General features: G+C 37.6%; 2 protein-coding genes across 2 annotated transcripts in view; one reads left to right on the top strand and one right to left on the bottom strand.

Moving 5' to 3' along the window:
• The window catches only part of GTF2F2 (general transcription factor IIF subunit 2), a 79030-nt gene that overhangs the window by 40887 nt on the left and 10399 nt on the right, over positions 1-27744 (bottom strand). The window contains exons 5-6 of the mRNA XM_054654601.2: positions 23293-23331; positions 1294-1375 (exon numbers count right to left, since the gene is read on the bottom strand). Of these exons, the coding sequence (XP_054510576.1) occupies positions 1294-1375; positions 23293-23331 (121 nt within the window). The remainder of the gene's footprint in view (positions 1-1293; positions 1376-23292; positions 23332-27744) is intronic.
• KCTD4 (potassium channel tetramerization domain containing 4) lies at positions 11025-12533 on the top strand. Its single transcript, XM_054654602.2, has one exon. The coding sequence runs from the start codon at positions 11214-11216 to the stop codon at positions 11985-11987; it is 774 nt and encodes a 257-aa protein (XP_054510577.1). The 5' UTR covers positions 11025-11213; the 3' UTR covers positions 11988-12533.

Here is a 27744-nt window from a genome sequence, read left to right as displayed (position 1 = left end):
AGTAGGAATACACAGCCTGACAATTTTTCTAGAGGAAGGAAAAAACAATGGTCCATTGTTTTCACCTGCCAATGTTTTCAAAGACAAAATGTGCTTTTGTGTTTGTACTTCTGTTGCTCCTGTAGGAGTAGAACATGACAAAACTGAATACCAGGAGGGGCTGCATCCATGCATGAGTGACAGAAAGTAGAACGCTGAAAAATTCAAAGTTTCAGTAGTACTTAATTAAAGCTATCAGTTCTGTTTTGGTCTCCTTCTGTGCCCTTAGCAGAAGAAGCTTATCTGATCAACTATGTACAAAATGCAAAAAAGCACTTGGATCGGGAAACCTGTGATTAGAACAAGTATGAAGCAAATACATCTTACATTCTATATTCATGTATATTTAAAATTGCCAGATTGAAATGAGTCCTTTTCTATAACATTACTTTGCATTTTATGTATCTTTTGACAATTTTAAAACCAGTCACAGACAATTCTCTTCCTGAAATTTCCTGCTTTAAATTTCTCTATTTACAACAAACTCACAGTACAAAAAGGTGATTCAATGAAAACCCACATACTTAAAATATATAAAGATGGACTAAACATAAGGCACAATTCAATCCCAAATCTGATTACTAGAGAACATCATCAAGTTAATTACCCATAAGATATATGAATCACATGGTAAATTCTAGAAAATTTGCTTAAATTTTCAGAAGTCACTAAATGATCCTGTTAAATGTGTGTGTTGTGGTTTCCATGCTACTTCTAGCATTTTCAGTCACTACCTTTTTTAAGAACCATGCTAGTTTAGGTCCAGTACTTCTCCAGAAACTCTTTCCTATTTTGGACATTTTAAATGTCTTTTCAGAGATCCTTTTTGTCTAGCATGGCACAGTGTAAAGTGGAATTAAACTTGGGTGATCCACAGAAACCCACACTCAAGAAGTGCACCCCAAGCAGACTGATGTAATCCCTTAAATCTCAGGAAATTCAGCTTGAATCATATTTGAATACAGTCATATGTTCAGATATGAAAAGGTACATGTGCTCTAGTAAGAGATTTGCATATGAATGGATGCAGAAGTCTGCATCATCCCACCAGACAAAACCAGAGGGAGATACAATGCCCACAGCAGCCTTCACTCCCTCCCTACTGTAAATGCACCCCAAAAGCAAGATCAGTTCTGATTCTGTGTAGATCTGGTGTAAGACCAGGACAATACTGAAATCATCCTTCCCTAGTAAGGCAATAAGAAAAGCACCAAAGTCAGATGTCACATATCATTTGTTATGAAGGACTCCTACCTTTTCAGCTTCATATAATTTTCACTAGCTGCAGGTCTGCATTCAGCACGTTGCACCACTATTCCTTCCAAGGCAAGTTTATCTAGGATGAAAAGAAAATGAAGTAAAACTGGACATGAAAATAAGATCCACCAAGATGGTCAGCATTTGAATTATTTTTCACTAATTAAGAATTTACTAAATATAACATAATTCTAAGTTCTCAAATCAAGCTCTAAAATCTCTGCTATTCAGACACCAAAGAAATAAGCAGGAAAAACATGTTTGCATAGCTGGTATACCCTAGACTTCCTTGTTTTGCCTTCAGATATTTTACATATTAAGAATGAATCACAGAGATCAAATTTTAAATAAGAGATTGTAACTCCTTTCTCTAGATGTTGCACTCAGAGTATTATCTAGGAACTTTTTTGTAAATGGGCAATTAATACAATCAGTGACTGTGAAAAAAATAATCTACAAAGAGAATCCAATAATCAAAGTATCCAAAATTAGTGGAAGATAAAGCAAAAGCTAACTTTATTCTTATACTCAGGAAAATAGTACCACATTTTCCTCTTGTTACAATTTTTAAAAAAAGTACACTGAAGGAACACAATGCAAAACAAGTAATAATACAAGAGGATGGTAACAGTCAGGGAAAAGAAGTAAAAGCTTTCAGTCAGTAATCTAGGACACCACATACATGTATTTAGGTAATACTCCTCTCTGTACATTCACCACAAAGTCACTTTGTTACCCTACGTGACCATCTTTTGCCTAAAGCAATGATGACTAACAGAGCAGTATCAGCCTACACCATAAAGGTAGGTAAACCCAAAAATTAAAAGCAACTTAATGTAGAAATGAAGAAAGAAGTGATGGTGGGCAAATTTCTTCACTTCTACTATGATGTTCTAGTGTATGATGTGTGGATATGGGAGGGGCACATGTCAATTTATCCATCTGTTTTGGGCATAGCCAGTGCAATTTGTGTTAAACAAACACCTCTGGAACAGCCTTGCATTACCAGAAAGGATGAGTTTTAAAGGCTTGACTAGTACTGAAATGTCCTTCCAAGAGCACTACACTGTCATTGTCACCTTGTGCTGGCAATGTCACAGAAGATGACAGAAACACTTAGAAATACTGATGTCTAAGTAACACAAGGCACTCTGAGACACCTCTGGATTTCCTATCATCTTATAGACTGAAATATTACTACATCCACACATCTAAGTCTGCTCTCCCTGAAAAATGCCAGAAACAATTACTTAGACATCATGAATTTTTAAGTTATTTAATCTAAAATTTATTGGATTGATTCAAACTAAATCTTTGAAAGCAGTAAGAAAGCCATATTTTTTCAGATAGGTTTGAATGAAATAGAAGAAAATTTGTTCTAAAACACTTGTGATTTTGTGGATTCCCAGCTTAATGGTCAAAAGAGACAACTTGGAAGATTTGCCTGACTTCCTATGTATCACAGAGAGAAAAACTGTATGGTCTTTCTTCTTTACAGAACACAGTAACTTATTTGTGGCTTAAGTGGTACTAATATTGCTGCTTAATTTCTAATAAGAATTGGGCTTCAGCTTCTAGCATTTGGTTCTTCTTATGACTTTCTATACTATGGTAAAGAGTCTTTAAGTACCTGGTGTTTTCTCCCTTTGAAAGTACTTACAAATCGTTATCAAGTTGCTTCTCAATCACCTGTTCAATAAATGAACCAATTAAGCTCATGCATTATCTCATTACAAGACATTTCTGCCATACTTAAATCAGTCTGGGATTTCTTATTTATTTCTTATTTGCACCTTTTCAATCTCTAAATGATGCTTTAAGATAACAGAGACCAGAAACCAGACATAATACTACTGAACTGATTTTATGAAAACCATACATGGAAGTAAAATAACAGACACAGGAGCTGCAATTTCTCTCACCTCACTTAAGCCATTTGAATGTTATTCAGAATCTATGAATTCAGCAGAGAGCGGGAAGAAGGGAGACTGTCAGGAAAAAAATGATCCCATCACTTTTAGAATTAAATTATTTCCCAGTGGGTTTTTTTTGTAGGTTTTCTTGGAGGAGAGCACACATGGTGTCTGTGTCCCATGACTGCTTCATGCTTAGATGGCTAAAACTGAGTTAAGATCATTTGTCTCTAAAAACCAAGTTCTGGGGGTTTGGCTATTATATTACTACACAAATATTCTGAGTCTTCTCTAAGCCTCACATTTTACCTATGGGCTCTGCATTGCCTAGGTGCATAATTGCCTTTGGTTTGGTAAAAACACATTGTCTTTAAAACAGATTCTGTGAATTAAGGAATCCCAGTCACACTATGACAGTCCTGTCATAGTTACTCACTGTCTGACCTGCATTTGTGTCAATGACAACACATTTTATAAGCAGTGATTCTCACCACTGTCGTCCTTGCTAATCCTGGAGTAAGCCCTTCAAACTACAACTCAAGAGGCTTCCTACTCATAATTCCTCTCTGATAATTGTCAGATAGTTTTTAATCTTGTTCTGTGCTTGTTTTAGTTTCTTTTTTAATATAAATCAGAATGTCACAAGGATCTAGACTATGTGCAATAGGAAATGCTAAGCAGGCTGCAAATGTGCTGTTACTTTAAACTCATAATCTTCAAAACAAATAAAATTAGGTTTATTGGACCAGAAAAACTTTACATAAAGCCATGTTTGCTAGGATTCATTACATTTCCAATCTTAGATACCTCTTGAGCGCCATAACAATTTTTCTGCTCACTTCTATGGTACAGGTTTCAAGGCTAGTTAACCTATATTCATCTGAACCATCTAACCCAGCTGCCTGAACACTGACATGTCACTGTCAATCTCCCTGCACTTGCACAATTTTCAAATTATTTTTTATTTTCAAGGATCAGGATCAGTAAAGCAGAGAGTTCCTACCCAGTAACTATTTAGAAAATGAACATGCCAATTAAACATGTTTATCCTTAATATGACCACAGAATCACATAATAGTTTGGGTTAGAAAGGGCCTTAAAAATCACTCTGTTCCAACCCCCCTGTCATGGTCAGGAATACCTTCCACTAGACCAGGTTGCACAAAGCCCCATCCAAACTGTCCTTTAACACTGTCAGGGCTAGGAAATTCACAAGTTCTCTGGTATCTCATCTTTGATGTCTTGGCCAATACCCTCTTTTCATTGCCACTGATCCAGATTTGACTTTTGCTGTCAAATCCAGACAAAATGTTCCAATCACTTAATGTACAAGGCTGTGCATAGTCTCCCAAACATCACCTTGCAACTAAGGTTGTCTGCTGTCTAAGAGCATCCACTGTCCAAACACCAAGGCTTATGTCCCACTTTCCTTGGACCCTCTTTGGAATTTTAACACAACCTTTGAGTCTAGCAGAATACACAAAGATACAGGCAAACCTCCAGATACAAGACTGCAGTGAGAGAACACAGTTTTTATTCCCTTTGTAGCCTACTTAGACCTCATTGACCAAACTCAAATTCAGAGACTTGGGTCTGTCTTCAACTGTTGCAGGATGAAAGATGCAATGAAAAGATATCCAAAATGCTACACATCTGCCTTGATATTTCCATAGTCACATCAGCCTAGGAGGTAATGGATGAATAAGGCATGGAATTGGTATTTCCCTGTTAAAAACACCTACTCAAAGTAGATAGTAAAAAGTAAATAAATAAATAGGTCTGAAAGACTAGCTGAGATCAGTGATGAGAAGGGAAAATAAGACATTTTCCCAAGAGCCTCACACTCTCAAATGCCCAACATGTGTTGGCAGGTACAAAGTACCCTCATAATGCAGCTCCAGACAGGCTCCTCCACAGAACCCATACGTTCATCACTAGATGCATGCTCATCCTGACCTCCCTGCCTGAATGCCCTGGTGCCAATTCATAAAGTAATTTCAACTATTGTCTCAGTGAGATGATAGATATGCTGGGCGAGACAGATTCCAGCTTGAAATCCTGCTGACAATCATTTTCAAAGAACAGAATATGATAGAAACACTTAAGCCAATGTTAATAAACAGGCAGGAGAGAAATTTACTGGAATTGTGCAGCAGATGGTCTGATAGGGGTTGGCTTGTTGCAGTTTTGAGAGAGAGGGAGATGGACTGATTTGGAGATTTTAATGTATCAATCCTCTAGTCTGACTGCACTCAGCTTCTATTTCCAGCCGCTGTCTTGTTGGACCATTGACTGCTAAGCTGAAGAGCCTGCTAGGAAAGCATTTCTGTCCATCCAAGCACTTACACAGTCTTCACCTTTATCAAGCCTAATAAAAATAAATCATGTTTTCTTGAACCTTCCATTATGCCAATTCTTCAGCTTCTTAATCATTTTTATTAGCCTGAGAAAGTCCAGTTCATGTATGTCTTTCCTGAGATATTGTCTCTCACAGCCAGACTTGACAGCACGTGGGTCAGGTTCTGGATCTTACCAACTCCTCTGCCTTGTGAGTGGTGCCAAGGAAAAAAGGAGAAGAAGACCACACTCAGGATGCATGATTCTCAGGCAGCAGGAAAAAGGAGATGAGAGTGCAGGAAGGCCAGGCTGTGGGCATGTGTGCCTCCAGCTCTTCAGCTGTTAGAAGATGGGCTGTTGTTTCCCAGCTGTCATGGTTTAACCCCAGCCAGCAAACAAGCCCCATGCAGCCACTCACTGCCCCACCAGCAGGATCAGGGAGAGACTCAGAAGGGTAAAAGCTGGAAAACTCATGGGCTGAGATAAAGACAGGGCTGTACCACATATAACAGTTACTTGGGAAGACAAATGCCATCACTCCAAATGTCCCCCCTCTTTCTCCTTCTTTCCCCACTTAATATACTGTGCATGGTGTCACATGTTCTGGGACATCCATTTGGTCAGTTTGGGTCACCTGTCCTGGCTGTGTCTCCTCCCAACCTCCCATGCACCTCTAACTTCCTCACCAGTGTCGTACAAGAAGCAGAAAAACCCTTGGCTCTGTGTAATCCCTGCTCAGCAATAACAAAAACATCCCTGTGTTATCAGCCCTGTGTTCAGAACAAATCTAAAACCCAGCCCCATACCAGCCACTGTGAAGAAAGTTAATTCTACCCCAGCCAAAACCAGCACACCAGCATCCAAGTCAGAAGTCCTGGTAAGCTCACACTGCTCACTTAAACCACTGTGCAGCTTCCCAGCCTTCTTGCATGTGTTGGCTGGACAAGGAACAGCCCCTACCTTCACTAGACCTCAGCTCTGCTTTTGCAGACCAAAGGCATTTTGTGGCACCTCTGCTGCCTCGAAGCTGGTGCCCTTCTCAGACCATCCTTCCCTGGTAGCTATGCAACTGCTGAGGAGGCTCTCCAGGTTTTCACTTGGCATTCCCTCATTTCGGCATCCAGTGATACATCCTATGTTTGTTTTACTGACCACTGCACAGAACTCATGCTCAGCTGTCAATGACCTATTATACATAGATCAGAACCCCTGCCATAACCCTCCTGCAAACATAAATACTGCAAATTCTGTCTACAGTGTATTCCTGGGCATATAAACTTTGTATTTAGTGATAATAAAATGTTATCCTAACCAACTATCCAAATCGTTCTGCATCATCAATGTATCACCTTACTGACTGTAATCTCAGGTGTATCATCTCCAAAACCATCAGCAACAACCTCCTGGATCACTCACTAGAAAAAAATTGGACAAAGAACCAAATCACAGCAGCACCTGAGTGACAATTTTCTGCTTAACATTTGCCAGTTTGAAGCCTGCAGGCTAAGTTCTCTATAGCTATCTATAGAATGATAGGGAAACTAATGTGGTATATATTCTACTACAAAATGACAAATGAAACATACTGAAGGATTTATCAGAAAAAAGCATCACCCCCTTTGCTGAACAAATTCTAATTTTTAAAAAAAGGGCAAAAAAAATTAGCACCACCAATTTTCTCTGCACACATTGATTAGCATAATATTAATCTCCCTTACTTTTTAACTGAGTGATTCCCAAGTCAGATATTTTATCATTCTTCAAACAGTACCTTTTCATATTTAAATACCTGTCTCATCTAATTCATCTTTCAGATATTGCCACAGCATTTGGTTTTCCAGTCTTGTAGAATTGCAGGGCTCAAAAACTATTAAAAATATCAACAGCAACCTTGACAGCTTTTTAGACAGCCCTTTAGAAACTCTTGAATGCAAATTATTCAGACTTTCTGGTTTGAAAATCTTTAATTTTAATTACTATGTAGAGCTTGTCTTCAATAGCTGTTAATCAACATCTGGAGATATTTTTGAAATGAGAATTTCTATGCTACCAACACTGAGACAGGAGCTATAGAATGGTCTAACTGTCCAACAATGTGGCCAATTTTCTGTGTTATGACATTAAATGACTAGCAAACTGCCTCAATAACCCTAACAGATTGCATTAGCATGGCTTCTTAATACACTTCTGAATTTCTCTCCCTCCAATAGCTGAGAATTTTCCTCATTTCTTTTGTACTCTAATAAAAAATTTAGCTGGTTACCCAGGTTATTTTTACTGACAGCAGATTGTCAGTAAAGCTGATGTTCTTTGGATAGGCAAGTAAGCTGAACTACTGGTAAAGCACCAACTTTTCCATGGTGTGTTCTGGTCCTGAATCCTCAGCTCCATGGCATGCTCAAGCTTACAGACTAGGAGGTTCAGGAAGAGGGTGGAAGTTGAGTGAGAGTGAACTTATTTTCCAAAAGGAAACATGTAGGGCAGAAGGAAGGGCAGATGCCTGGCCCCCTCCTCCTAAGTTTTGTTTTTCTATGCAGCTGCTAGACACCAGCACTGAATTTCACTGTCTCCAGGACAGCTTGTCTGAGCAAGAACCAGGAAATCTCTGTGTATTGCCCCTCTGCTGCAACCCAAAGTGTGTGCAACCTAGGAAGGGAGTACAACTACTATAGCCACTCTCCTAAGTGTGCACAAGGGTGCTCAGTGTATTTCCTGACTTAATCTGAAACCAAAACAATATCCTTTCAATTGCTGGATTCCAGCACTATTGCCTACTTCAAGGGAAACCCAGCATACAGGTGATACTAAAAATTCATGAAGCAGCAGTCACTTCAGGATTGCTACCCCACACTGTAAACAGAACACTTCAGCTGGATAGGGCACAAACAGCTCACTGACAACAGGGGAAAGCATCCAGCAGCAAGCTACTCCATTTCAATCCAAGTGCGAAGCAAGAAGATCTGGGGTGCACTTGGCACATCTCAGCTTTCACAGACTGGTACACAACACAAAAGACTCCCAGAGGACAAAAACGGTCAAAGTCTCTAACTTGACTGCAAGAAATACTTCTGTATCTTTGCCAAAATGAACTTTTGGATGGTCTTTCAGTGCATGGACAAAAGGACAGAAAAAAGGAAATCCACCATAGCTGCATCTTCAAAAAAGAGTAAGTTATATGAAACCACCCCACTAAAATTACATGCACTACAATACCATATGTATCACCAAGTGCAAAGGAAGAATTAGAGCTTTTTGAGAAAGTCTTGTAGTATGGCACAGAAAGTGGAAAATTTTCACTGAGAAATGCCAGGCTTTAGTTTTGTGTTACAGATGACTGTCAGCTGCAGTGAAATAAAGCTACATGGGTTTGTGGGGATGAAAATTTTACAGCAGCTCTAAATTTTTCAAGTCTCAAAGGTTTAAGTGTAAATATTCATGAACTCCAGAGTATATTTTCCACACCAAATCCATTTTGAATATTTTATCATACAAACCACTAAAATGATTTTGCATGATCTTTTAAAGAATACTTACTTGTTCACAAAAGTGGAAAATATCAACTGCAAGTGTTAGAACATTGAGAAGATGAAGAAAAGAGAACACACACTGTTCTATAAATTCTGTCTGTTGAAATGCAGACAGTTTAACTGGACATGGAAAATTTCTTGTCTTTTACAAATCCCTTCTCTCCTTGGGAATCCCTAGTCACTTGTACCAGGATGCTCCTAGCTCAGCTTCAAAATATTTCAAGTTCACTGTGTGAGATGAAAGAACGACCAATGATTCTCTTAAGGTTTAACAGACAATAAGATGGTTCAATATTTTAGTTATGCACAATCTAAGCATATTAAGTGAATTTTCCATCACTTGACAATAAAATAAATTTGAATTAATGTCTCCTGTAATGGAAAAAAAATCTTACTTGAAACTAATTGGCTTTTTCATTTTCTCAATTACTAATTCAGTAACTTGAACACCTTAGTAATTAGTGAAAGGAGTTAATCTTGAAAAAAAGTCCAAATGTTTAAAAATTAGAAACTGATTGAAATCTCTGACTGAAGTTATGTTAAACATATCCATAGCATCAAAGAGTTAAAAATAAAACCATTACTAATCCACGGTAAATCAAACCTAATTAATAATACCTGCTTAATATATCAGCAGAAAAATTTAGTGCATCAGCACCAGGGACAGGATACCCTGGCAATGAGAAAAGTGAGAGAAAAACATTTCCACTAGAGTCAGTTTCCAAATAATAAAATAGTACAGTGATTACTCTGTGGTATCAATAAAGAACCTTACAGATAGTGGGAGCAGTAGGAATAAGATACTTAGAGCAGAAGAATTTACAGAAAAATAATCTGCCTTTCCACTGCTAGTCAGACAAAGCAGGACATATCTATCTCTAAAGTGAAAAATACATATTGACAAAGATGGAACCTCCTCCTCTCCAGGTCTAACCCAAGGAAAGCCTTTGCTCCCACCAGTGCTGGGGAATGTGTGCAGTGGCTCCCATCTGTACACTCCACAAGGAAACGCCCATAGAGATTTGTGGAGAGCTTTTCCTTTCCTGCTCCAAACTGCAAATGTTTAAAGGGGAAATCTTTTTCTAGGAGGCAACTGAGAGGCTCAAAGTACAGGAGAGAAGATAGGCATTTGATTTCAGTGTGCTGTGCCGATGTTTCTGCCTCCCTGTACCCCAGTGTTGCTAAGCTATGGTGTTATGTGATGTTCAAAGCTATCTGTAGGCACACAAGCCCTTTGTTCCACAGGGCAGCCGAGTTTTCCTATCGAGAAAGAACCAACCGATGCTAGACAGCTCTGGTGACTTAAAACCCACCATCAATATAAATGGTAAATCCTCCCTGTGAAACTGGTTTTGTCTATGGCACACAGGAAGGCAAAAAGCAAAACCTAATCAGGTTGCTGTTCCCGTGGTGGTGAGGATAGACCCTTTGGTTGCAAATGAAAGCTTTTGCCACAAACTTAGAACAGTCAGACCAACAAGTCCTTAGCACCACTTCCAGGCTATCTTCTGTGGAAACATCTTACTGCTACACAATAAATGAGTGCCCGATAAATGAGTGACATGCACATGCACACATTCCACAGATGACACACCCGTTATACACACAGGGACACCTTTCATTTCTGTGTTGTCCTGCTGTAGGCATCAGGTAATCAGTACTAAAAAACAACATGAAAAAACAGGCTTTGTGAAAATAAAAAATCCTTGAAACACAAATGAAGCTGTTTAACACCATAAGTACAAAATATGATTTGGCCAGCTGACACTACAAATACATCTTCAAGTATTAAAAATAAGTTGCCATTTAGTACAGCAGTATGTAATTCTGTGCAGAACCCCCTAAGCTACGCAAACTACTTAGACTTAAGGGAAAGAAATAAAACAGTTGTTATACGCTTCTTCCCTTACACAGTTAAATGCAAATTCTCTCTTACAGTCATATTCCTGCTATCTCCCTGCACACACAGCCAATACGCCACCTACTGCAAACCCAAGCTGACAGTCAGAGCAATGCGAGCAGCATTTCCATTCCAACATCGAGCTGGAGCTGAATAAAGGTGCTTTTTAATAAGAAACATCCTCTTTGCAAGCTGACAAGAGCAAAGCAGGATAGCTGTATTGTTGTCCTAGCTTCAATAATGGAGAGAAAAGGAAGCAGGAGAGAAAATGAATGCGAAGAAAAAAACAGCAACTCTGAAAGCTCCGAGCTAGACAAGGACTATAAAACGTCTCTGATCACTCTGAATGTCGGTGGTTATCTATATATCACACAAAAACAGACACTAACCAAGTATCCAGATTCTTTCCTGGAGGGGATCATAAATGGAAGAATAATGTGCCCATTTGATGCAGACGGTCATTACTTCATAGACAGAGATGGACTCCTTTTTAGACACATCCTCAACTTCCTACGGAACGGAGAACTTCTTCTACCAGAGGGGTTTCGAGAAAATCAACTTTTGGCACAAGAAGCCGAATTTTTCCAGCTTAAGGTACTCTCAGAGGCAGTGAAATCAAGGTGGGAGAAGGAACAGCTAGCATCCCGAGAGACTACTTTCCTGGAAATAACTGACAGCCACGACCGTTCACAAGGACTTAGAATCTTTTGTAATGCTCCCGAATTCATTGCAAAAATAAAATCCAGAATTGTACTGGTGTCCAAAAGCAGGCTGGATGGATTTCCAGAGGAGTTTTCAGTATCTTCAAATATTATTCAATTCAAGTACTTCATAAAGTCTGAAAACGGTACACGACTGGTACTGAAGGAGGACAATACCTTTGTCTGCACCCTGGAAACTCTTAAATTTGAGGCTATAATGACGGCTTTAAAATGTGGATTTAGACTGCTGACCAGTCTGGACTGTTCAAGAGGGTCGATTGTTCACAGTGATGCACTGCATTTTATCAAGTAATCACAAAGGCAAAGGCAACGAGCACGCAGCCAATAAACCTCCCTGAGCTGCAGCCTCCTGGCATCACAAATAATGCATCTAACTAGCCCTGTACCACAGAGCTCAGCTACTAATCAACTGATGTGAGCTAATGGTATGTAAATCTCATAATGACATCTATCTCTGGCTTACTTAAGCTGAATGAAAATTTTATGCCTGAATTTAACAAGAATTATCTGCTAACATTGTAAACAGATGGAATGCTTTATGCTCTTTGTAATATGTTTTCTCAATGCTGTCTTTCAACCAGAGAGTCTAGCTGAATTTTTGTGTACCTGTGTGATGAATGTGCATATACCTAACTGCTCTGCTGAAAAGCAGTGAGAGTGTTTTCAGATAATAAGCAGGCTTAAAGAATGTTTTGCTTATAAGACATTAAGAATGGATTTTAACTGGAATAAATTATTTTGACTGTTCATTAGTGTTTATGGTAATCTATTGTACTGAATTTCCAAAAAACAAGATTGCAAGAGAGTTTACAATAAACAAATTAATTTTTAAGTTAAATGGTTTCTCAACTCACTTAACCCCAAATTTATACCATATTGCTACCCTAATGCTGCTAGAAACATGTAAGCCAACAAAATAATGCTGGTGGAGAATAATTTTATCATAGGAATTGGGTCCAATCTGCACAGAATGTTAAATTTTCTAATCATACATCATATCAAATAGCTAACAAAAGTATTTGACATTAAGTTTAGTGTAACAGGTTTCCAGTATTGGCATCCAACAATGCCACGGTCAGTATTTCCTAGCAATCATTTGTGCTCATAAGGACAGGCAATGAACAGAGCCCTTGCTTTGCACAGTGGCTTGCTAAATGCAATGAGTACTATCAGTTCTGAACAGACCACCTGCTGGCATTAAAGACAATTCACTCTAAGTAACAGAATAAATACCTTCATTCTCCTCATTTCCACTATTTCTAAAATCTTTTAATTGATATTTTAAACAAAGTTTTAATAGTTTCTATAGAACAACTGTAACTGATTTAAACACAAGTACTACAAACCAGTCATTTCACAAAAGCAAGCTGAAAAATCATCACAAAAGGCAAGAAGAAGCAGTACTAACTCTAAGTGTTGTTTGTCATTGAAACCAATCATCATTCACAGCTTATACGAACCCAAAATTCAAGTAAAATGCTTATAAAGAAAGCAAAAAAACCCAACTAAGTAGTGTCCCAAAACATTGATTTTATACAGGAAAAAAACAATGTCAACAAAAGGCAGCACAATCCATACTAGAAGTGACAACCAAGGAAAACAGCTAACAGAAGACAGGCTGAGAACAGCTGTGGTTTGGATTTTAGGGGGAACAAATCAATCCTAAGTATGAAGGACTGAGAATACAAATGCAAGGTCCACTTATCCCTCAACATGAAACTCTTTTTCACTTTTATCACACAACAGGTGTTGCTAACTAGGTCCCTTGCTAGAGATGAATTAATAAGTGATGCTACATCTCCAGACCAGGGAGCAGTGACTGAAACATATTCCAATATGATTTTATCAAATGGGGGAATTCAACCTCTCCAGAGAACTCCATCACAATGAATACACTGTCTAGAAATTGTGATGTTTTCTATCTAGTCCTCCTGTTACAGACTTACAATTCACAAAAAATGTGGTTCTATAAAAAATATGGTCCTAAGTGGAACTTTTCCAGACTCTAATGTTTAAAAAATCAGATTACTTTACATTTCAGGCATAGAAGCTGAAGAACTGTCCGTGTATTCCAAAACTTCTCTGAATTTGTCCAAATTCATTAATTATATACACACAAAAGATACATAGTAAAATACTATTGTTTACATGTGCCACCAGCATGTGTCATCTTCCCTCCTCCCCCTCCAAGCTATTTTCAAATTGAGGTATTAAAAAAATCCTCATTAACCACTACTCTTGTACTTATAAGAATCTGTAGGACTTCTGTGAAAAGCAAATGTGAAAGCTTCCCTAAAAGAAATACAAAATCCTGTTGATCTTCTAGGACAAGAACTAGAAACACAATCACACAGAACAATTACATGAAAAGCCCTTTGTAGATACAATTCTCTACGTGAGCAAGATAAAGTGACAAGACAATATAAAAAAACTCCATAATGAATCCACAAGTTTTAAAGCAGCATGCTCACAGTGCTGTCAAATACACAGCCTGCATCAGCACAAAGTCTGGAGGAGGCTGTTGCTCCTGGGATGTCAATCCATTTGCATTTAAACACTTTTGATTACAACCTTCATTTGTCCTGGGTCTTTGACTAAAATTTAAAATGTAATTGCAGCTGAAAAGAAGGAAGGTGAAAACCAATTTTTATTTCAAACAATTAATATACGTTAATTAAAATACATTGTGGTTGCTCGCCTTTCAGTTAAGCTCTTAGGATGGCAAACACCAAGAAATCAATTGTTAGCACTCCCCTATCAGAAGGCAGCACCAGTTTTTTATTGGAACATGACTTGTGCTCATGAAAAATCAGTAGAGAATTTGATGGGTCTGCATTTATTGTAGAAAATATTTTCAGAATATAAGTTATTCATAAGCTGATAATCACAGGTAACATGGAAACCATCTGAAACATCTTCTATGAATATTGTATAGCTATTCATAAAAGATTTATTTGCCGGGCTTTTGGTTCAGAGTATCTACTGCCCTCTCAACCTATGAAAGAGAACTTTGAAAAAAAATGTTTTTTTTAAATGAAAAATGTACTTCTCTAATCATTATTAAAATAATTACCTGTGTTGTTTGCTTGGTTTATTGCAGATTGGTTTGTTTGTTTGTTTAAAATTCAATGATTCATTACCTTACGTAATTTTAACTGGATTTTTTGATTATATCTGTGTAAGTAACACTGACATCTATGGCAGACATGTAAAGTCATCTGCTGCACCACTAACTTCAATCTTATTTCTTTTCCCTTTTTCATGAGCAGTGATGCATTTCTGCAAGTGTCAGGGTTTGAAATTTTTACATGCTACCTCTGATCGAAGGCACCTCAGCTCTTTGAATTACACAGCAGAAAGGAACACGGAGGTAAAAAATTTAATTCCCTTCCCTGTTCAGACTAAACAAATCCACAACTGTCTTGAATCATGCCATATCAGCTACAATTAGACACTTCAAACTAGATATAAACTTGAGCAATTTTTCAGGGTGGGACTGTCATGTTTTGGTATATGAACAAAAAAACCACATAAAACCTGGAAATATATATACTGTAAATAAGGTTTCCTTTGTACTTCATAAACATACTAAATATAACATAAATATATTTTGCATATGTTCAGTCAGTCAGGTGGATACTTGTGTTCCATCACAGTAGGATGAGCCAGAAAAAGTACCCAGTTATGCATCAGCTACCTTTTCTGTCTTTTCTTTAAAGCTGGAAATTTAATATTCAGTCTGCTATGACAATATGAAAGCTGCAAAACCAAGGGCTTAAGTCAGAAATACCCACAGTTGTTCTAACAACATTAACATTACCTAGTATATGATGTGCAGGCAAAATATTTTTATTCTCCTTTATCTCATTAAGACTTGGATCACAACAAACTTACAGAACTGCCCTACAAGTATGAGGAAGGAATGACAATTACCATAATTTCTCTGATGACCTTCAACTGCTCCGGTAGGAATAAGAAGGAATTTCCTCCCATTTCCCCAAGGAGGCATTTAACCTGCTCCCAGGCTTGGTCAGCTCTGCTGGCCTCACTGCCTGTTTTGTCAGGTGAGAAAAGGCGTCACCAAGCAGAAAGGAGAGGCAACTGAAGGCAGGACTAAATTGCATAGACTACAAAAAAATGTCCTATGCCCCTATTAATTTCTTGAATGACTACTCATGGAAAAATAGAAATAGCTGCCAAACTAACCAAAATACTGACACCTGGATGGTCGCCTTTTCCCAGTGATGAAGGAGAAGCCAAGGACCCTATCACACTTGGCAGTACACTGGCATAGGTACCAACCATATGGATTTCTATTGAGAACAAAATCTACAAGTGGCTGCACTATGTCAGACTAAAGCCTGTTTTAGCCCAGTTTTCCCTGGTGACTGGGAACTGTTTCTAAACCCAGAGACTTCACATGTCTGGGAGAACCCTCATTTTTGATCCTTTGACCCTCACATTCTTTCCCTTGTCTTGTTCTCTCCTCCCATCATACAACTATTTTTCATTTTTGTTTCACTGTACCCCTTCTTTTCATCAGGCCAGTTGTGGGGCTTTGACAGGAATGCCTAGGAAAGAATAAATTCTGAGAAAAATAGATACAATGCCTGCTCAAAGTATTTCTTCAGTCTCTAACCAGTCTTACTGCCCAATGACTTCTAAAGTTAGATGTGGTTTCTGGAGGTAGTCTTGATGCTGTGAAATACAGAGGCTGCACAACAAGGTCAAATTGCAGCTCTAGTTCTGTACCTTCAGTACTGACTCACCCACTGACCAGTGTTTCACAGCCTCATAATTGCACTATTGATATTTTCAAACGCTCATGTCTTATTTTTTATTTTTTTGCATTTGTACTTATTACAACTGTTTAAGTGACAACAGGTCACTTCTTTTCTACAGTGGGTAAAAAATTACATCATTTGCAGAAAATCAGTGGCATTGTTATTTTCGCCTCTTAAAAGCATTACAAGGTTTCCACTCAGTAAGATGAGAAGAGGTTAAGAGAATTGTCTTCTTCCCCCACTCCTCACTAGTATACAAGCAGAATAAGGGCAGGCAACAAAAAATAGAATTTAATAAGAGCAGTGTCTAATCCATTCATTTATTTGTGGGTCATGTTGCCCTACTACTACTGACTGATAAACCAGGATTGGGGATGAAGAGCACAAGTTCACTTGGGTCTGTGACAAAATAAGTACTATTTTCTAGGCTGGATCATCTTTGCAAAATAACTATTACATAAACCTAACATTGTCTGCTGCCCTGCAATACAGGGTAGATTGACAGGAAAGTGACTACTAGTTAAAAAAAATGAATGAATCCTTATATAAAGAGAGAGGCTTGCATAATTTACTGTTTTGAAACAAAATCAATAAGTAAGGCACAAGAAATTTAGGATCAGAAAAAAGTCATTTCGGGGTTTGTTTACATTTGAAATAGACATTCTGTAACTACCATGTATTAGTATATCACAGAGAACATTGTCTCAAAACACTGCCTCTGTAAATCATCATCATTCCCAATAAAATGCCAGAAAACAAGCAGTATGGCAAGGACTGGGGAAGGTAGGAGGAAGATGTATGATGACACCTGAGGAACATGGATGAGCAAGCACTCCAAAAAAGCAACTGCAGTTGCCTTTCTTTCTGAAATTGTGTAATATTCTGTAGAATTAGACAGTTGATCTCTTTTCCCAAGAATGTTTGTAGTAGGAGTACCACACACAGCTAATCCAACAGTCTCCCAAGTAGCTGTTTCTATCTGTGCAGTTCAAAGCTGGTACAAAAATTATAGCTGTAAACAGCAGAACACCATTACAACATGATAATATGCAAGCTCAACATGCTAGGATTTCAAAACCAAGTTGCTAGAAGATGACTCCTATAAATTGAGTCATTCTGAATGTCTGTAAGCTTCTCCTGATAATGCTAAAAATTACAATACTGCCTTGTTCACTGGTGATGTGACTTTGGGGGACATAACCTTGGTTTACACACAGTTCATGAAAGCCATCATCTTTCTGGGCATTAAAGGAGTATTCCACTAGTCCCACCCCAAGCATTATTTTAGTTTTGTGAAAAGCTAGATCTCTATGCTTTTCCAGGATACACCTTTTTTTCCCTTTGACACCACCAAACTTTCAGGGGCAGCTTTGTTCCAGGTATGGAGAGCCTGCTTTAACCAAAGCACAAGGTCTCCTTGCTCACAGCTCCTGAAGAGAGATTTGGCATCCTGTGTCAGGGGGTAGCACTTTATCAGCAACAGAAACTCATCAAGGAGATGAGAATTCAGATTTAGAAACTAAAGGCTGCTTGCTGGGGAAATGCCCCAGGAAGATGAAGTTCCAAGGGGCTTGCTAGAGGCAGGAGTCTGATGCTGAGGGAAGTCTGCAGTGTTGGCTCCCCCAGCTGTGAGAATGAGGAGAGAGAAGTGTGGTGAGAGAGCCTATGAGCACTATGAGATGAGGAGAAAGGGACTCAGTGTCACTCAGTGTCAGCTGAGGGTCTTGGTTTTGTGATGAAGACAGATGTTCACACAGTGCAACACTGAGGTTATACAAGTAATGTCTAACAATCCTGAAATTAATAAATAAATAATGGACAAAAAAATCTTACAAAATTCTCTTTTTGCTTTTCATATGCCAGCTTTCAAAGAGGCAATTTTCTTTATTGTAGCAGAAGTCAGAGGAATAAACTTTAAAAAAAAATTGTTAATAGAAAACTTCAAGCTACAAATCTCCTGCTGCAGCTCCACAGAAAGCTATTTGTTAGCTCCTAGGAGATTCCTGATTTTGTACCATAGCGAACAGATAAAGTGAAAAAAAACAGGTCAGAGGTGGATACAGACTCTCTCAATCAGGAAGAAAAAATAAGCAAACAAACTAGCAATGAACAGGCTAAGCATGAAAAAATGTAAACAGACAAGCAACTGTAACACCAAACCCAGTCATTTATTGCCTCTCTACTACTTAAATAAGGCCTTTGGCAAGTATTAGGGATAAAGCAGTACATTTCCTCAGTGCTGAAACTGGTAGTCTCAGAGGAGACAAATTAAAGGTCCTGCCAGCCAGGTTGATAAGAATCAGCTAAAGAGAGGAAAAGGTACTCTTGAGGTTAGAAGTCTTATCAATACTAACATTATCTAAGGCCTACAGCACTGCCAGGTCTCGTGACATTTCCAACACATTTTCTAAAAAGAACAGCAAATAAAACTCTTTCCCAACAGGGCAGAAATCTAACATGTAGGCTATCTTATCCTTCCATATGGTGATAAAAGTCCACTTCTATAACTTTTCTGCCACACCAAGATTATGATTTCTGAGTTTGCCCACAAAAGTTTCAAATTTCACTTTGAAACTGACTCCTGCAAGCCTTACATGTCAGTCTTGTACTGGCCAAGACAGAAAACATTTGATTTTCCTCTGCCCCTTTGATCCATCATTCAAGGCTCTGAATTTGCAATACTCCAAAACTCTGAACGCATCAAATGTGATCAAACCCATCAAATGCTGGTAGGTGGGTGAACTGCAACAATCAGCAAAATACCTCAAAGAAGACAAACACAATTTGTGAAGTCATGATCTGCAATGCCTAGCATGGCTAAGATTCCTGGGATTTCTCAAGAGTCATAAGGAAAACCAAGAACTCTGGTACAAGCCAAAAGCACACTTCTGTTTATTCATTACTTCTACAAGCTGGACATGGACATCATAGGAGGACAAAATAAGGTCATGGGATTAACTCCCATTGTTTTGTATCAGGTTCTGTTCTCAGGAGAGAAACTGACAATAAGTGCATTCGTTTGCTCAGACATACATGTTAGACTATTCATACAATATCCTAAAATAAATAGCCACACTCTAAGGGCACCAAGGAAATTTGCACAAATTCTCAAAAAACTAACTCCAGTTAATGCTGGCCTACATTAAATCCATATCCTTTTGCTATTGTACCACTGCACTTTCCCTGTTCTTCCACAATATTTATTATAACCAGTACCATAGGCCTTGACTACATATACCTTAAAGCTTCTTTGTGTGTTTCAACAGCTACCAATGGAGTCTCACACTGATTATGGCTCCTGGAAAGCTACTGGGAAGCTTGTACTTTAGGCTGTGTCATATTTATCTGCCAACAAACCCAGTTATATTTCTAAGATAAAAACTGTTTCTGCATCTTGAACATGGCAGCATCCAAATTATCTTCAACACTGAGTTGCAAGCTAGCATTTAAATTAAAAGTTACTGTTTTATTCCTCTTGACAATCACTTTTCAGTTAGATTTTTGCTTTTGGAGTTTAATTAATATATGTTAACTGCTTGAAAGAGGATAAAATCAAACGTGCATTTAGCAGCTTTATACCATCCCATGTTATACCATAAGAAGCCTCTGTCTTTACAAAAAATTGCTGATTTTATCACATGGAGCTCAGTGGTTATCATCATACTTACAATGAATTTCAGATATTCCAACATATGTATAATCAACATATGAATCCTTTTTTTTTTTCCTACAATATCAAGAAATTAAGGAAGTGGTATCTACAGTTTGAGTGTTGTATGCTTGTGTCTGCAGTCACATTCATACATTCACAATTGGTAACATTTCAATACTAAATTCACCCTATATTGTCTGTCTACATGCTCAAAGCTTGGACAACATTAAATACTCAGTTGCTGCCCCTGCAGCTTCCATATAATGCACTTCCACAAGGACTGCACCTAACTGAATTTGCTCTTACATGAGAATGCATTTCTTTACTGTATCATTCTCAGCAGACTACACAGGCTCAGAGCAGCAGCTTCTGAGTATTTTTATTGGGGGGGGAGCAGGTCACACTTTATACTGGCACAAATGCTTCGTTTTCACAGCTTCTGTCACCACTGACAGCACTTTCAGGTAGGTGCAAGCAATGTCATAAACAAACAAGAGCCACATACACATATTTGGATTTAAATTGCTTGCTCATCCTCATATAGGACCAAGTAAAGCCAATCCTCATTTCTCTTCTCCTTTAGCTTAGTGTGTTATTTGCTATGCTCCTTTCACTTTTAGCATAAACCAGCCTTCAGGCACTAAACAACACTAGTTGAATCACCAAGCACTGTTTATCACAAGCTCTAAACAAATAGATTTCTGTATGGAAAAACTGATCTAAAATTATAAAATGCAAAAGGAACTCAAATTTAGTTTAAGAGAACTTGTCTCACATATGTCTTGATTCCTGAATATTTTGACTGTAAACATCATTCAAGATATTATAGATACTAAAGATTTTACATGGGCTCAACCAACAGGGACACTTCATAGATGAAAAATCCATGAGGTTCTATTAGGTAAAACACCATAATTTCTGGTTCTAGAACTCTCTGAGCTGTGAATCACTAAAGGCTGGAAGAAGCTGAAACAGGTTCCTCAGAAAGGAGCCAGGTGCTCATCTCTGCAAACCTCCATGGTTAGGTTGGACAGGGGTCTGAGCAACCTGTTTTAGTTGGAGATGCCCCTGCTCATTGCAGGGGTGCTGAACTAGGTGAGCTTTAATGATCCCTTTCAAACCAAACTGTTCTATGATTCCATGAGAAGCATTCTGGGGAGGTACCATTGTGCTTCTACACTGCTCTTACTCTCATCTCAAGGTATCTGCTGCTGACCACCACTGAGGACAGGACACCAGCCAGATGAACTTAGGTGTGATCCAGTATCACTCACAATCTCTCTCAAACAGCATCATGTAGAGTAGCAACACTATCATGGCATTTCTAGATGGTTTACAACTATCCCAACAATAAATGTGATTAAAAATATCATACATAATGCTAAGGATTTACAACATAAATTCCAAAGTTTGACAGCACCTTGTCAATGTAAACATCTTTTAAAGATGTAAATCAAATGGTTTTGGAATGTCGTATCTCGTTTACTTTCTCTACTTACTAACTATGACTAAACCTTACATATTTTAATTCAGTAAGATCCAAAAGGATCTTGTTATGCTAACATGTTAAATAAAAACATAAAAGACATCATCCTTGCCTCAAAAGCACTTGATATAGGCAAAGAAACAGTAGATTAACAGAAAAAAATGAATACTACATAGCCTGAATTACCTGAGACATAGTTTGGAAAAGGTCATCTAAGTTCCACAATGATTTTGAGAAAAAAGTGAATAAGCAAATGGTGTAACTGATGGCTGAGAGTCCTCCTTTATGTGCCCCAGGGTAACCAAATACCATGACTCAGAGAGTGAATCCATATCCAGTTTGATTCCATTAAATGGGTTTAGAACTTATCTTGTCAGCATATTTAAAGAGCTCACACCATACAGTAATTAATTCTTCTGGCTGAAGCAAAAATATAAACAACTGAACACGTGGCCATCTTACACAACATTCACAGAACACGGAGGAGGCACCAAGAGAGACAATTCAACCATTCAAACACAAATGAAAACAAAACAAAACCAAGAGTGCACCCTTACAACTAAAAAAAACAACTAAATGGAAGTATCAAAATTCTGATTCATTTTAGCAGCTAAAATCTCAATATCTGATTTACATGAGACACTGCAGAGCCATGAATCCTAGTCTTGTAGTGGTATAAAATGCCAATCTCTAGGAAGTACTCCTTCTTACCTTAAAACTGCACCACAATTCACACAGAATCAGACTGAACAGGTTTTACCAATTAAATAAGAATTGCAAGCTATAAAGCATACCTTGGATTCAGTACAAGTCTGCAGACTAACACCAGCCTTCTGACATGCTCAGGCCAGTGTACTAGAAGGAATCTCCATTTTACAAAAAATTCCCTGCTACAGAAAACAAAACCCAAACCCTACCTCTAGCCAGACACAAACTATACACTTTTGACAGTATTTGATGCTGAAAGGCAACTCAAAGATGTCAGATACTAGAAAAAGCAGACATCTCCATGTTTAATTGTCCAAAAAGTACCTTCGAGATGACATTTTAAACACCTACTAGCATTAGAGTTTTGTTTAGGAAATTCTTTTAACGAAAAGTAGGAGTTTGAAACTCTTTCACACCTTTCACATGAGCCATCTCCTCTCTGTGCCATTACCACGTAACAAGTGCACTCCAGTCCCAATACTATTTAATCCATGTGCACCAGAGATAATACTACTTTTTATGGACTATTTTTATGACTGCTTAGTTTATGCAATTGAAATCAAGTAAAAAAGTTCTGGAAATGTGTCACAAAATTTCCAACCTAAAGAAAATAATTCAAACTAGAGGTAGACAAACAACAAATTGAAACAAACAAAAAAAAATCTAAAACAACATTGCAAAGAACATTACATTCTAAACCTCTCCCTCATCAATCATTTTATTCCCCTTCTTTTAAGGGAAATAAATTATTACATATATATATATATATAAAAATAAAATATTAATAATTTAAACTTTTGGGCACAGCAGATAAACAGTTATGAAGTTATTTTTTAATGTTATGATATTCTACAAAATATTTTTAAAAGGAGCTTTTTTTAATTTAGCAATTTCTTAAGAACCAAAACTGGAAATCTGCAGTAATAAGTAATTTCTTAAGTGCTTCAAAGAAAATGTCTGTACTTACCAACGCTGCCGCTTTCTGATTTTTCTTCTGATTGGTTTTCTGGGAAAAAAAATAAACAGAAAAGTAATCACGATGTTTCTGTTTTGATTATTTGAAATTACATCCAACAACTGGGTTGCAAAGTAAAGAATGATTATGATAAAATCAAAATCACTGGATTCGATTAATGTTTATAAATATACCTTCTGAGGAATAATTTGCTACCAGGAGCAACAAAAAAAGTCCTTTAGTGCCCAAACTCCCTCACAACTTAAATGAGAGAACTCTATTGTACCTCTGACTGAGCTCTGCAAGAACAAAGTTACACATTTATATAAAATCAGTAGCAGGATTATGCTCAAGCAATGTACATTATTCATTTATCTCACTGGTTAGCCTAGACAAACATTTTTGGTTATTACAAAAATAATCAGGGTTCTACAAAAGAATGTTCTTAATTGGCCTTAAGTAATTTTTTGACCTTGATTAACCTCTTCTCTAGCCTTTTTACAGGCAATGGAAGAATTTATTTCTTCAAGCTTTTTCCTCTCTGATTATTTGTCCTACAACGATACTATAGACCATCAGTATTTTTTGTCAAGTATTTGTACTTGTCAAGTACAACAAATACATATAATCAGAAATAGCTCCTGTTCCACTCAGCAGAGAATCATGTGTAGGAAACAGACACAGTGTTGCAAAGTTACTTGCTAAAAAATTATGGCTCTGGTGAATGGCAGAGTCAGATTCAGAAGCAGCTTTCTGCAAGAAATTCCAATCCCACATTCCAAGAAATGGCTGCCAGTAGATGTATTGTGGTAATTTGAGTTACAACCCCTACCAAGGCCTGTAAGATTAAACCCCTCCATTAATTTGTCAGTATTATATTTGACTGTTCCCCCTATATTTCTCCTTTTTATGCATCCTCTGATGCAGAGAACAAAAAGAACATTTTCACTTCCCTGAAACACAGTTAGAAATGGTAAAACATACTTGTCCTTTGCTTTCAACTCAGGCAAGTTACAGCTGTCATTACAAGCTATTTACTTACAGGCAAGAGTGAATTACTGCTCTAACTCAGAGAGTAATTTTCGAGTTCAGTTAGGTTGATAATTTTTGCTATTTACAGGCTGGGTATTAAAAGAACTGAAAACATGAAATATTTTAGAAAACCTTTTTCATGCCACTGATTCTTGCTGGCTTTGAAGGCTGAAGGCTTCTGTCCCTCTTTTCTCATTGAGATGGCTTGAGAGCCTGAGGACTAAATGCAAACATAAAAACCAGTATCTTCCAGCTCCTTCTTTCTTTACACCAGGTGGCTGTCATTAGTCTCAGCAGCTGAAGGCACCTGCTTTCTCTATGAGAAACAATCATTATATGGCTCCTTCGCAGCCATGAGTATTCACAAAGTGAGTAAAGATCCCTGCCAACTTTCAGACGTACATCCAGGATAGCCTGTGTGCAGAAAACCGAGTATTTTCTCGTTGATGTAATTTTTTGTGCATATTTGGAACATTTACAGCATGACTTAAAATAAATGTCCAACCAATTCCTAACGCAATTGTAGCTTAACGAAGGAAACACTCAGTACACACACAAGAAGCAGAGAGGATGAAATGAAGAACATACAAACAAACAAAGATACAAACACCTGTCTGAAGTGAGAAGCAAGATGGAACTGGACTTTTAATTTCAACTGTTTAATTCAACTCAGTTTCAATGGAAGACCAGAGTTACCTCACCGAAACTATTGCCAAATACATTACCCTTGAACATTGCTAAGAGCATCTCTGATTCAAATGGCAATAAAGGTACTTCATGTCTACAGGGAAAGTGTGTGTGTTTGTATCTGCCCTCAACAGCAGAGACAAAAAAACAGACAAAATTCAAGTAAAAAAGTGTCATTTTTCTTTCTCATCAGTAGACAACTCAGTTTTGTTATGATTAGGTCACAAGTTCTCCTTTAAAAATCTTCTCAGCAGTAATATAATGAAGAAGGTAAAGGCAGTTGTACTACATCTACTGAATATATTTCATTAATGCAGACCACAGCTGCTCAGCCTCCTCTACAACATGCAGGAGTTGACAAACATCAACAGATTTGGGCTGGTTAGCTGGGGTTTTTTGTTGTTAGTGGGCTTTTTGCTGTGGTAGTGGGTGGTGGTAGGGTGTTGGTTTTTTACATATACATCAGTGAGACTGGAAACAAAAGGTATTTTAAATCAATGAAGCTTGCAAAAAGACTATTCCCATCACACAGAGCCCATTCTAACAGACCTTGTATTTTGTGTGTTATATCCTCAATTGTTTAAATTTGTACAAGAATTAACAGTCTATAGTTTTAATAAGAGAAATGAAAATAAAATTAGCTTATCCCTGCCAGCCAGCTGACCCTGCTTTACAGTACTTTTTTAACCCTCCAACAAGCATAAGTAATTAAATAAATATCATTTCCAATCTTTTGAGATGGAGAAGGGGTATGATGCAAGCAACTGGAATTGTTTTCTAAATGGACTGTATGTCTCAATAACACACACAAAATTTTGAGCCATCGAAGTGATATCTGTAATTAAACTAGCTTGAGCCTCAAATTCTCCTTTTCTGATCAAGGTTTTCATCTTTATGATTCTCAAAAATATCTGGAAATGTGCATAAATGCCATAGTTTTGAAAGGCTGCTGTTGCTTCTATTACTTTTGATCATGAGGCTGCTGACAGGTTTTCTGCTTCTGCTAACAGTCCAGAAAAGACCAAAGTACAAAACAGAACAAAGAAGCATTAGGTTAGATCCCAAAATCTTCTGGAGACTGGACTATGTGGTTAAGTGACAGCCTGAACAGAAATAATTGGAAAGTACTGTTAATGTAGACAGGTGAATGTCAAAACTCCTCATCAGGCTGCACTAAGATGGCAGAACAGTGAGGGTGTTTATTTCCTAAATAACAGTCTGATGAGGAATTTCAGAATTCAGACACTTACCTAACAGAATTGGAAACAGTATTACAAGGCATCAAGATTCTGAGCACACTGTATTTTACTGAGAATAATTAAGTGCAATTAAAGAAGTAACTGCTTTAATGAAAGGTTTTTATTAGGGTTTGTTCCCTTCACATTTCTTTAATGGCTGAACATAGCTGATGTTTAAAAATACATAGATACGAAATACAGAATAAAAACCTCTGAATATTCATTTTCGCTGGAACACAATTGCACATTGTAAGTTATATGGTAAGTGTGATTCATGTACAAACTCAGAAAAGGTCCTTTCATATATGAGAAGCTGTGTAAAGGAAAAAACCCCAACAATTCAAAACAATGGGAGAATTTTCAAGGAATGAGGGAATAAAGGAGCTGTTCTTGGGTACATAGGCAGCATTACGTGAATTATTGAACAAGAACAGAAAAAATAATTGAGTGTCACTAACTGAATTTCTGAAGGAGAGAAGGCTCAGGAAACTGAAGAAAAACAAAGTATTAAAAGCCAGCAATGTTCTGTGAAGCATGAAGCAGTGAGACAATCCATGCATGAATGCTGCTCAGAAGCAAAGCTCTGATATGTGTTCTGTCAATGGAATTCTCTGAACACTTTTTACTTTCAGTAAGATGGAAAGAGCATGAAAGAATTTAAAGATGCAAAAATAGACATTACGGCTATCCCACTTATGAAGGGGGAGTTGTGAAGATATTTCAAAATTTAAATAAAATGAATCATCTCATCCAACTTTACAGAAATATCTTACACTTTATCTGTGTCTACAGTGTAAAATCTTCTCCTCCACCCATCAGTCCTTTACAGTCTGGGATGTAATTGCCTGCCAAGGTCTGTGTTTTCACAAGTCATATTAGTAGCACATTTTTCCAAAAACCAGTTCAATAAGAAACTTTTATCATTATGTCTAGCAAAGCTGCAATTTTATTTCCATTAAGATCCAGCAAACCTAAACTATGTGCTGGCAGAAAAAATTAAGCAATGGGCAATTAAAGTAGTAAGGAAAGCAATGTATAATCATAATCAGAAAAGTTTGCAGTTAAATGTTTAACAAAAGTGTCTTCCTATTCCTTCAATGAGGAAAGAAACTGCTAAATTACAGTATTATCTTATGCTAGGATGTCTGCCAGCAGGAAGCTCAGAAAACAATTTTAACCAAATATACCCTATGTATCAGACCCATGAATTGCCCCTAGATAGTTTCTAGCTATATGCACATATGAAGAATTCATTTTGTTCAATAAGACACATTAAAATATATGCAAAATCTTCTGCTTCTCACCCGCCAAAAAACCACAGCTATGACAGCTGATGACAAAGATGAGATAAAACGACTGGAAGCACAAATAGCATTGTAGCATAGCAACTGTTGATGTACATATGGTGATGTTTATGGAACAGAATGTAGTTCATATTTAATGCAGAAATAACACCAAAACCAGCCTAGACAGCAAGACCTAGACAGCAAGAGACAAGTGTGCTTTG

Source organism: Agelaius phoeniceus, chromosome 2 (assembly GCF_051311805.1).
Source record: "Agelaius phoeniceus isolate bAgePho1 chromosome 2, bAgePho1.hap1, whole genome shotgun sequence".
NCBI lineage: Eukaryota > Metazoa > Chordata > Aves > Passeriformes > Icteridae > Agelaius > Agelaius phoeniceus.
This window is presented reverse-complemented; position numbering and strand designations above follow the sequence as displayed.

Coding starts and splice junctions, on each gene's coding strand:
- KCTD4 (XM_054654602.2), top strand. CDS start 11,214: ATGGAGAGAAAAGGAAGCAGGAGAGAAAATGAATGCGAAGAAAAAAAC.